The following is an 11,620-nucleotide window of genomic DNA, read 5'->3' on the forward strand; positions in this document are numbered from 1 at the left end:
AGGGGGTCGTCGTGGCTCGTAGCGGTGGTTCACGGGAGCGGCAGTACCCTTTTCGGTTTCTAGGGTTTCTTTAGATGGGCTTTTGGGGCTTTGTTTGTGTTTTTAGGTTGCCCTTAGTGGCTGAACCTTGTATCTTTTGGGTTTGTTCCATTAATTAATGAAATTGTTGATGAAAAAAAAAATGCTATAACGTAAATATAATTAATAGTTTGTTGATATATATAAAATGATTATGGAACAGAGTTTGACGATAAAAAAAAGATTGCAAATAATGGACATAAATCTGATTGATGTTGACTTTAAGAATTTGTATTATTAGTGCTTAGGAATCCAAAGACAGAGAGACCATCATCCTTCTTCTAAAACTAACTAGTAGTTGATTTTTGTTGTTGAAAACGTTGCTTATGTCCACATTCTCTGTTTTGAGGTTTGATTAATAATCATAATATAGATAAAGCTTATCTTTATCAATATAAAAGCACCAATTACTGGCTCGGAAACAATCGGACCGGGTGGGCTGGATAAGCATGGATACAATGTAAGATATATGTGTCCAGAGCTAAGTTGAATTTTACATGAAAATCAAATAGAAGTTACTGAGGAGGTTAAAAAAAAGGCAGGTTAAAAATATTACAAAACACAAACTGGTGACAGATTCAACAGGAACACGAATGTTTTTACCATTTACCATTTTAAACGGAAATAAATAAAAAAGACTAAAGCTGATTTCGACAAGAACATAAGCATAATATAAACCAAGAAAGAACAACATCATAATCGAGGGAAAAAGTCACTCAGCTAGCCAGATGGTTTGGGGAATTGTTGAACATACTGTGCCACATGTATGCTCTTGACAGTACCATCTCCAGCTCTTGGTCTGTCCACGTTTGTGTCGGCAGGTGTTGCAGGAACATCACCATCTCTTGAAAGTCCAGCTTCTTCAGCTCATCTGACCACTGCATTGTGAACAACACACAACTTTCATTCAATTCTTCTCATGGTTACCAAAAAGAAACACCTAGTGGACCATGAAGACTCTTTCTTTCAGTCTTTTTACTTACTGTCAAGAGAAAGCTGGCATAAATATACACTAGGAAGTCAGGCAATGCATCTCCTTCAGCAAGATAAGTGTCCCATAGGCGGTTGATGAGACTGAAGGGGATCTACAAAGTTCAAAAGTTTTGTAAGGTTTCAGAACCAAAAAACAAAATTGAAATGAGACTATGCCGAGCCTGAGAAACGGTGGCATAAATCTTATCTTGCCTAACCTCACGTATCAGAAGACAGTTATACCACCGGAAAGCAAACTGAAGAAACTCCAGTCCTTGCTCTTCCATGTGTCTTGCAACAGGTTCTAGTACATAAACAAGACAATGAGATTTGAGAAAATGTTAGCTAAGCTCTAAATCCTAAAACAATATGTCACGCCTAAACTGTACCCTGTACAATATGAAGGTTTTTATGATATCAATGCACTATCGAATGCAGTACGATAGTATTAAGCGTCATGAATGACAAGTCAACTATCAGAATCTAAATCTCTTAAGCTTACCATCAATACGCCTGACTAATTCCTTCAGCTTAAACACAAGTCTCTGGATTCCAGGTTGCGCAAATGTGTAATGATCTTGCATACCATCAAGTAGCTTTGTCAAGCACCAGTAACAATCCGCCTCTACATCTGAGACTTTTGCAGCAGATAGATCGGACATTGACCAACTGTCTACGTCACCTTCTAAGTATTCTGACAAGAAAATAACTAGAAAGGGAGTGACCAGATCATTTATTCCCTGGACATATCCACTCGCTGGATGCCTAATGGCCCTGCATACTCAGCAAATTAAAATTTCAGATTTAGCTTTCAGCTGATTGTTAAGTTGAGAGAAGAACAAAATTAGTTACTGCCTGAACTGTATAACTCACCATGTATATAGAATACGCTCCAAAGATTTCTGCACCTGTGCTTGCTGAAAGAAACTGACGTCTGGTACAGTCCTTGGACAGTCAACAGCGATCTGGAAAGAATACAATTGCTAAGAGACTTTTGAAAATTTTGTCAGAGAAGCACTGAGACAACGAAGAAAAAAACCTGACGAAGCATATTGATCTCATCATCAGAACGTTCTGAATCTGGAAGGTCATAAAATTGGCCAACAGATTCAAGATATTCAAGGCGTTTTCTCCTCAGAACAGCGTCCCTTCTATCTGAATTAGGTGGTGCATATCCCTGTTGTCAGTTAATATTTAAATTCAAATAGTAAAAATTAACCAAAATTTGTTGCCACATAAATACTGATAGGATAACATAACGGATCTGACAAGTGACTGAAATAAGCTAACCACATATTTAGAAAAGATATTATTATGATCGGGTATAGTAATTTGAAACTGTTATCAAGAAAAAAAAGGAACAAGATATTGCAACGTAAATAGAAGAAGGAGAATGTACGTAAAGAGATTAAAAAGCCAGAAGTTTACTAATTTAGTATGGTTAAAGGTGAAGTGGTAGAGGGTAGTACCAAGAGAAGACGCCAGACATCAGGGCGCATATAGTGGGGGACACCACTCCACGCTAGTTCACGCAGCTTCTCTACAGGTAAAGAAGATGGAATTAAAAATTAACCAAATGACAGAAGATACACACAGAGAAGTGGCATGGTCTGGCAAGTGGTAACGTAAACCTTGACAAGATAATCACACAGAGAATAGTAAGTAACACACACCTAAAATGACAGTAGTTTCGGAAAGGACTTTGTTGAACTTCATAACTCTTGCATAATCGCTTGATCTACCACCAATCTTGAGGTTTTGGACTTGTTTCGCAAGCTGTTCCCCACTAGAGGAGTTTGATCGTAGCTTACCTGCATATGTATTATCTTGTTTCTTGCTTGAATTGTTATCTTCCACCTGCCAATAAAGCTCTCACAAATTGTTGAACTTTTCCAAGAAGAAAGTTTAGTCATTTCACCAACTTATAATACCTCGACGGGATTGTCCGAACGCTCGTTTCTACCGGCGTCATTCTCCGACAAGCTTCGGTGATAAGTAGGAGAGATTGGTTCAGGAGTAGGATCCGGTCTCCTAGTCAACAACACCTTGCCAGGAATACTTCTACCTTTCAGGAATCTATAACGAAACAGAACACAAAGATCAGTAAACTCGGTACGATCCATTTTCAATCAGTAGATCTAAAGAAGTGGATTGCAAGAGATGGGCAAAATGAAATGCAAGATCTGGGCGGAGAAAACATCGAAAGTCGATTAATTGATTGATTGATTGATTACCCCTGAACGTTCTTGAGAGTTTGATTGAATCTGGAATCGTCGCGCTTTTGTTGCTCCTCTTCTCTCCGCTCCATGTTTTTTATAACTCAGTTCTGATTCTGACGTTCACAGAAGTGAAGAAGGAAGATGGTTCTGATTGAGAAGTGTGAGACTTTGGGATCCATTGCTTTCCATCGATCTCAACTTCTAAAAAGCCATCGGGGGGGGGAACAAGGTGGTGACTGATTATTACAAACTGATGACGGGGATTAAGTTTATTTACTTTCTTTCTTTCTTTCAAGGCCACTTTATTTGATGACTTTTTGGTTTTTTCCAAAAAAATAAAGAGGGATGGGAAGCTTTTTCTTACAGAAAGTATCAATATAAACATCACATGAGCGACATAGTTAAGTTTGAATAAATATCTTTCTCAATCAATCATTTTCATAGACTAAGTGCAAGCTGAAAGGAAAGGAGAAAGAATGATCACATGCTCCTCTGCCCAAAAAGGAGGTAAGCTTCTTATTCAGATCAATGAGGGGAGGAGTTCAAGGCTATGAGATTGGTCTCTCTGCGTCCATGCGCTCAATCACCCTTCTTGCTTCTTCTTCCGTTCCTGGTACCACGTTCCTTATCTTCATTCCATCTTTCATCGCTTCAGGTCTCACACTGAATGTGAAGTAGAATCTGTTCGAGACCTACCACACACACACACAACATCACAATCACATGTTATATAAACCCCTTCACAACCTTAACGTATAATGTGCATATCTCACTAAACTTACTTCGCTAGACCTGAGTTCTGGACTTGTCACATGAGCTACAACCTCTATGTTTATTAGCGGTTCTGCTGAACTAGTTGCTTCCGTGTACAGTATGCGTGATTTCAAACGAAGGAAGTTTCCAACATCCACCTGCACCACCAGAGAAAAACACCTCCCTCAATCAATGACTACCATAATCACTGTTTTCTATTCATAGAAAGAAATGGGACACTCACAGGTTTGATAAAATCGACACGGTCAACTTCAAGAAAACGTGGGGAAACCCCAGCGAAGGTGTAAGCATTGGAAAAGGCCAGCTCAAAAGCCTTGCGCATCAAGAAGCCTCCAAATATTCTACCATGAATATTCCGTTGCTGTGGCTGACAAATCAACGAGTTCTCATGGGATGTGTCTTTAATTAGGATGCTGTCTCTATCTGCAAGAGCTGGCATGTCCAGGAATACTCGTCCTTCTGCCAATAAATCATTTAGCCTCTCTAAGTCCTTCAGCTTCTCCTGCTCTTCTTTACCTTGTGCTCTCTTTTGTTTCCGTAGTTTGTTCCTCTCTTCTGCTTCTTTCCACAGCATTTTTTCATGTTCAGTTTCTGGCGTGACTTGGTTAATTGGAGTTGACTTGCCTGTCTTGGCATCCCGTGCCACGAATGTAAAGTTTGCTTCAAGAGCGACTGACTCAGAGGGATGGTTGGCATCTGCAAAATCTTGCTGTTAGAATACTCAGCAAAGCAACAGGTCATTTAATGTGATGAAAAAATGAAAATGGGAGGGAGACTGTACAAGTTTGAAAGGAAAAACAATAACCATTACTCAGAAAAGATGTCAATTTCATTGCAATAATACAGAGATATACTGACTAAAAAGGTACCATGAAAGTCATATTTTGTTCCATTGAGGACAGTTTATTACAGAATGTCTATCAATGGAAGTTCAAAGAATAACGGACTGAACGCCAATAAATTGGCTACAAAAAACAGATGAATATACTTCAAATTCAACAAAATCTCACAACTTGCTTCAACTAGTTTTATCAAGTTTCAACTAGGTGCAATTTCTACCACCTCATTTACCAGTTCAAGCATGAAACACAACATAAACCTTCTAACTTCGAATCCAATCAGTTTTTCAAGCATGAAACACAGCATAACCCTTCTAAATTCGAATTCAATCTATTTGTTTTTTTAATTAATTGGCTAGCAAAATGAAATACAAACAATCCGAGTGCCTATCATCTATGTATCTTACCATGTCCACTGATTCAAATGGAAATGAAATACATAAATCTACAAAGACAAAGTTTTTCTTAGTGACAAAAGAAAAAAGTTTAGAGGAACCTGATTGTCAAGTGGGGAGAAACTGAAATACCTTGACTTTGGATTACTTGTAACTGCATCTCCATGGATGACCTCCCAACCCATGTAACAGCGCCAACAATACTAAGATCAGCATCAACACGAATAGGTCTTTTCATGATAATCCTATCCACAGAAGCCGTCACCAGAATCATCGACCTCGCACTTCCATCACCGCTGCTGCAATGCTGTTCATTTGATTCGCAAACACACATACGGAGAGATGTTACTAGAGAAAAGGAACACAACTCAAGAAGCTCATCACTATCTATCTATCTCATCAAAGCCTAAATCATTTCACAATCCATAAATGATCTTATGCAAGTAGTGATCACCTTGAAGGAGATGGTCCCAGCAAGCGCGTCAAGATCTTCAACCAGTTTACCAGTACGAATCTCGTTCCAAGGGTTCCTGTACTGCTCCCGGAGCACGAAGTCGGACGAGAACTTGTAGAGGATCGATGTCCTGCTCCGCGACGGAGTCTTGGCGGTTAACTCCGACGGCGAAGCGTCTTCTCCTCCGGTTGGGGTTTCGAACATGTTGCGCCTCGCTTCCCAAAGCGCGTTGGTGACGGGAGAATGGTACATTCCAGGCCACAAGCTGATCGGTCTCCGCATGGAGGATCCCGCGTCGATCGAGTTCTGATCGGGACTTCTTTCATCTGGCGGCGGCGGCGCCGTGGAATTCCACATCTTCTGAGAGTCGCACGACGACGCCGGAACCCGGAATCGAGCACTGCGGTTTCTCATCCATTGGGAATGAGAGATGAGCTTTCCGGCTGACGATCTCATGGATCTATTTGAGAATACGGTTTGATCTTCTCTCAGCGAGGTAAGTGCTAATTACAGTGGTTTTGTTTCTCTTTTGTGCGAGCCTGACAATGTCTCCTAGTCTCCTAAAATGATGATGATATAAACTAACTCAAAAATGTGACATGGATGTTACCTAACTATAATAACATGCTTAAAAATAATCATGAAAAAAATCAGTTATATAAATGAAAATATTAGATAATAAATATATAATCATTATCGGAGTTATAAAAAATGTAAGCAAAATAATTTATATCTTTGGTGTAATTTATTATACTGCAAACTGAACAAATTAAAAACAAAAGAACTGAAAATTCATTTTTTAATAATATTTTACATATTTTCAATGTTTTTTAATGAGAAGTCATTCAAATATTGTAAGAAATTGTACTAATGTATTTCTTTATTATACTTAACTTTTATGAATATAATATTTTGTTATACTGTTAATGCTTCAAACATAAATCTCTCTTATTAAATAGAAACATTCTCATGAATCCAACTTTTTTAGGATTTTAAATTAAGTACACCATCTATTATAAAGTAGTTTGGAAATAATATAAAACATTAGGTCTCATTTTTGAATTTTTATCAATTTTCTTTCAAATATTTGATAAATCAAATAATTAACTAAAACATTCAAATAATTTATGAAAAAAATCAAATTACTACAAAATAATTTCAATCAATATCAAATAAATTAAACTAGTGGATTATTTTATTATTTTCATAAATCAAATTAAATATTGTATATAAATAAAATGAAATAAATTGACATAAAGTAAATTTTATAATTAAAAATTGATCTAAATAATATCTAATACATATATTACGGAGATTTATTAAAAATCATAACAAAAAGAGTTGGAAATTTTTTAAATAATATCTATACATATTATTATCTGAAGATACATTGAAAATGACTATGTTGTGCAATAAATATAATAACAGAAATAGTAATGTAAATGTTTAAAATAAAATGAAGATGAATTTTTAACACCAATTATAAGCAACAAATTTAAACCGATTATAATATGAATCGAATTATTATCAAGATACGATAATGTTAGTTAATTCACATAAAATAAATATTATGCAGTTAATTATTTCGGAAAACTAAACAATATTCAATTAATTAAAAAATTCAATTAACTTATAAAACTTGTTTAATTTAAAAGAATATCTGCGCGATACATGATCTAGTTCAATATTAATAAGAGACGCAATACACTTTGGTTGGGTACTACTTTTGGTTTTAAAATAAACCTTTGTTTATGGACTAACTGCGGGACACTTATACTAAATGAGGTTCTACTTTTGGAGTTAATTTGAGCTTTATTATGAACTGCATGTGGGGCACTTATACTAAACGACACACAAATGTGTAGCTTAACATGGAACTCGTAATATACTTTCTGAGAGAATTACACTTGTTCAAGTTATTTTCCAAAACATCTACACAATACACAAAAGTATGAATGTCAAGATAATAAAAAAAAAATTGGGAAGACCCTACATGTTATACTTCACATTTGGCCTCCAAGCCCTGCAAAATCTTAATCAGGTGATTAAAAGGTTTGGTTTGCAGGAAATGAATGTAGGAGAGCTGTGGAATAAGCTAGTGGAGTATTCTGCAGAGAGGTTTAGCGCAGAAGAACAGGGCTTGGCTTCTTTCTCTTGCCTCACATCCTCACTCTCTGCCACCAATTGAATAAAAGCTTACATCTTCTTTTCTGAATACTATGAGATCTCACATTTCTCTATCTGTTAGTCCATATATTTGTCACCCACATCAAGTGTTGTTTCTTTGCATGGATTATCTTTCCTTGCGTAATTAATTGGTTTATCCCGGTTAAAGCATTGACATAGTCAAACAAGATTGAAATGCAAATGACCAAAATGAACCATTGATATCATCTATTCATACGATTAAGAAAGCTACAACACTCGAGAGTTAGTGTACCAAAATATCGTTTTTGAGTGCCTAAGAAAGAAACTACTTGCGTGACAAGTCAATAGGGAGAGAGCTAGGGTTGAGAATAAAACAAAGATCAAGTCTTTTCCCAGGAATCTCTAATCACAACCGGAGTTTGCTGGAGTCACTTGTAGGAGGTGGAACACAAACTCGAGGAGTTGTCCTTCTCTTTGGAAATGGATAAAGTCTCCTGTTTGCCTCTTCACACACAAACGGATCCTCTGAGATCACAACCGTATCCATGGATGAAGATGAAGCTGCATGTGTAACTGGAACCAGAGCTAGAGCTGGAGTGGGAGGATCGAAAGCAAAGTAGAGCGTGCCATCTAGTGAGTGGAAGGACCAGAGGGTAATAGTCTGGTTTCTCTGGAGGGTGTTATCGAGGACGACCTGGTTCCAGCCAGTACACAAGGCGTAGTTGAAACAAGTATTCATCTTCCATATCCTCATGTTAAGATTCCATCGCTTCTTACCACTACGATTCAACAAGATCACATCAACTCCTTTTTTAACATAATCTCCTTTGTGATGTTCCTCTAGGATCTTCAACTCCGCCTCGTTCAAGAAATCCATCTCTGCCATTTGGTAAAAGGGCATCAAGAGACGTCCTTGGTTTGGTGCGAGATCGGTCTTCGTCATCGCCTTCTCAAATATCATCTTCGCATCCCCCTCACGACCTTTGAATGTCTTCATCAGTTCAACCACCCATCCCGGGGTCTCTCCCGTCTCTCTTCTGACCGGGGCCTTTCTTTTAACCGGCCGGTTTATTTCTCTAACCGGAGTCTTGATTTCTCTAATTGGTTGTGCTCTGATGATGGGTTCGTCGGACTCTACCAAAGTGTTTTCTTGATCATCATCAATCTTTCGTTTGCCCGACAAGAGAGTGGTGGCAGCAGTGTGGATCATGAGCAAGTTCCTGTCTTGACCTCGTCTAGCTCTGATTTCATCGTCTCCGAAAGCGAGAAGCAACGTCGCAAAAAGATCAAAGCATTTCTTCTCTCCCTCGCTGAGTTTGTCATCATCATGGGTCACCATTGAGTCTCTTTGTTTCGATCGCAATATAATGAATCAAAATCTCTCGGGATATGTAAACAACAATAAGAAGAGAGTGGTGAGGAGGCTGAGTAAGGGTTTAGAGTGGGAGGACCGAGGACGACTCCTTCCTGCTTGCTTATTATATAGGCTTTTCATTCGGACACCTATCTTAATTTATTTTTGATTAGTGAAAGACAGTCTGATGATATCCGTTAGAATTTTCTTTTATATCCGTATTAATAATTTTCCAAAAAATCCATATTTATCTTCCTATTATTATTGGTTAGTTTTAATTATCGGCAATTAGAAAATATAAGTTTAAACGTAATTAAATGTAAATCTGAGAAATCATCTATTCAGCTTAAGTCCCACGCCCGCGATTAATTTGTAGACTAACAACTCTATTAGACGATTCTATTAGCGTTTCTCTTATTGTTTCCACTTTTCATTAAGACCAAAACTTGGGCTTTAAGTTTTCGCTGGGACCTCCCCCCTCCCCAAACAAAAAACAACTTTCAATCCAGCGCAAATGTAAAAACCTGATATTAAATATACGAACAAGTAAACATAAAATATATATTCATTAGAAATTATTTTTTAGCTTAATATCTAATTTAATTTGTTTTCCAAAATTTAAATGTAATATATTTATTTTCATTCAAGATCAAGGGAAGCTTATTGGATAAGGGATTTAGTACGATTTCATTTTTTCTAAATTTTGAATTTTTTTTTACTGGATTGGATATTTATAAAAGTTCTTACAAATCCAATGTCACTGGATTAGCCATTTATACAAATTTTGTAAAATTTCTCCTTATTAGAATATAAAGATTTCACTAACATATTAAGGGTATATTCAACTAAGTGTTATAATGAATTTTTAGATTATTTAGGTGAATCCGAACATTTGATATTTGATATGATTTTGTTAAACTATTTTATAATCTCATCTAAAACCACGATATTTGGTTTATAGTTTTCTAACTATAAAACTCTATTCAAATGTTCTATAAACATTTGAACACTGTAAAATCTACAAAAAAAAAAATAATAACAGAAGATTTGAAAGTATTTTATTAAATGAAAAGTCCTATAGCACTAGATTATGAAATGTTTATAAAATTTACATTTAATAACAGTAAATTTATTATTTTAATACAAATCAATTCAAACTCGTAATTGAATAGACACCCACTCCTTAAGAGTTATTTGCATTGTTAAAAAATAATTTAGTCAAAATTCACCGAAAACAAACATCGCCTAATGAGATGGTATCTTTTAAAAAAAGAAAGAACAATAGTTTCATCATTTTTGTTTAAAAACCTTCACAATGTAAGAAATTTGGGCTTGGATTTAGACTCAATTAGTTTACTTGGTAGTTTGGTTATATCAAATCTAATTACTTCTGACATTAATCGAAAAATATTCCAAACTCAGGTGAAACAATATGGCACAGTCCATTATATAGCACTAAATACCTTATTTCAGTAACTGACCGAATCAACCGATAAAACATATAAATAAAAACTTTGACGCTAGAAAGTAATCAGTTTAGTTACAAAGAGAGAAATGGATTTGGAAACCAAGCTTCCACGTTGGATGTCTGACTTTGATAACACGCCAATACTGAAAACAGCAGGGGCATTGCCTCCGCGCAAGCTGTAGACAGAGTTCTTGTTTCATCTCAATATTTGCTAGGGTTATTGTGGTTGTGAATTTTGCGTTTTGAGTTGTTTTTCAAGTTTTTTTTATTGTTACATGGCTAGAGTTGTGATGATGAACTGTGTATGCATTGTTCTCTACTTATGAAGGACTAAATTGTGTTAATAATGTGATTGATATAGTTCGTGGTATTGGTTGCTGTGTCACTGAGACTTATTGTTTGTTTGTCTTTTTAATTTGTTTCTTGTACTGTTGAGAGTACATAAATTATATTAAAGCTGCTGAGAATACATTTTGTTTCTAAATATTTTTTCTCCAGTTTAGTTGTGTGTATTAAGTAATAATTTTTATTATCCTTATTATGTTTGTTATATATTTTTATTTCATTTTTAAACTTGTTGTTCTTACCGAACCTTTAAAACAAATACATGAAAACTTGTAGAAATAACTATAAAATGAGTGACAGTTATGAGTATTTGGGCTTTAATGAGTTTTAAACGAATTTATGCATTTCTCATAAGAAGACAATAGTATTGGCATGCTGACATTGTGCATGTAAGCTATTTTTATAAGACAAGAGTAGTGAGCAGGTGGAGATGTTGTTGCTGCCTTTGTGTCTATCGGGATTGTCTCTTGTATCTCTTGGTGTAGCTGTGTTTGTTTATCTTTTATTTGATGGGTAATATGTAAACAAAAATCATTGTTACTAGTATTTATCAGAGTTCGTAATTTACTCTGCT

At 36.0% G+C, this 11,620-nt stretch overlaps 3 protein-coding genes across 3 annotated transcripts; all 3 read right to left on the bottom strand.

The window, feature by feature from the left end:
* Positions 1-601: 601 nt before the first annotated feature.
* On the bottom strand, positions 602-3,536 carry LOC106342364 (GTPase-activating protein GYP1). The gene is made up of 10 exons (XM_013781277.1): positions 3,285-3,536; positions 2,982-3,126; positions 2,724-2,907; positions 2,520-2,590; positions 2,090-2,227; positions 1,924-2,015; positions 1,553-1,824; positions 1,269-1,354; positions 1,062-1,163; positions 602-956 (listed from the first exon to the last, which is right to left on the bottom strand). Exons 1-10 carry the CDS (start codon positions 3,356-3,358, stop codon positions 795-797), a joined length of 1,326 nt encoding a protein of 441 aa, XP_013636731.1. The 5' UTR covers positions 3,359-3,536; the 3' UTR covers positions 602-794.
* Positions 3,537-3,601: 65 nt separating this feature from the next.
* On the bottom strand, positions 3,602-6,286 carry LOC106342363 (acyl-coenzyme A thioesterase 9, mitochondrial). The gene is made up of 5 exons (XM_013781276.1): positions 5,732-6,286; positions 5,410-5,584; positions 4,267-4,739; positions 4,052-4,180; positions 3,602-3,961 (listed from the first exon to the last, which is right to left on the bottom strand). Exons 1-5 carry the CDS (start codon positions 6,185-6,187, stop codon positions 3,818-3,820), a joined length of 1,377 nt encoding a protein of 458 aa, XP_013636730.1. The 5' UTR covers positions 6,188-6,286; the 3' UTR covers positions 3,602-3,817.
* Positions 6,287-8,285: 1,999 nt separating this feature from the next.
* Positions 8,286-9,218, bottom strand: LOC106339041 (B3 domain-containing protein At2g24670-like). The gene has a single exon (XM_013777871.1). The coding sequence runs from the start codon at positions 9,216-9,218 to the stop codon at positions 8,286-8,288; it is 933 nt and encodes a 310-aa protein (XP_013633325.1).
* Between the last annotated feature and the right edge of the window lie 2,402 nt (positions 9,219-11,620).

Source organism: Brassica oleracea, chromosome C4 (assembly GCF_000695525.1).
Source record: "Brassica oleracea var. oleracea cultivar TO1000 chromosome C4, BOL, whole genome shotgun sequence".
Taxonomy (NCBI): domain Eukaryota; kingdom Viridiplantae; phylum Streptophyta; class Magnoliopsida; order Brassicales; family Brassicaceae; genus Brassica; species Brassica oleracea.

Coding starts and splice junctions, on each gene's coding strand:
- LOC106342364 (XM_013781277.1), bottom strand. CDS start 3,358: ATGGAGCGGAGAGAAGAGGAGCAACAAAAGCGCGACGATTCCAGATTC. Junction 1,825..1,923: donor GAGCGTATTCTATATACATG/GTGAGTTATACA, acceptor CTGAGTATGCAG/GGCCATTAGGCATCCAGCGA. Junction 1,355..1,552: donor ATTAGTCAGGCGTATTGATG/GTAAGCTTAAGA, acceptor TTTATGTACTAG/AACCTGTTGCAAGACACATG.
- LOC106342363 (XM_013781276.1), bottom strand. CDS start 6,187: ATGAGATCGTCAGCCGGAAAGCTCATCTCTCATTCCCAATGGATGAGA. Junction 5,585..5,731: donor CTGGGACCATCTCCTTCAAG/GTGATCACTACT, acceptor TCAAATGAACAG/CATTGCAGCAGCGGTGATGG. Junction 4,740..5,409: donor ACAAGTAATCCAAAGTCAAG/GTATTTCAGTTT, acceptor AAGATTTTGCAG/ATGCCAACCATCCCTCTGAG.
- LOC106339041 (XM_013777871.1), bottom strand. CDS start 9,218: ATGGTGACCCATGATGATGACAAACTCAGCGAGGGAGAGAAGAAATGC.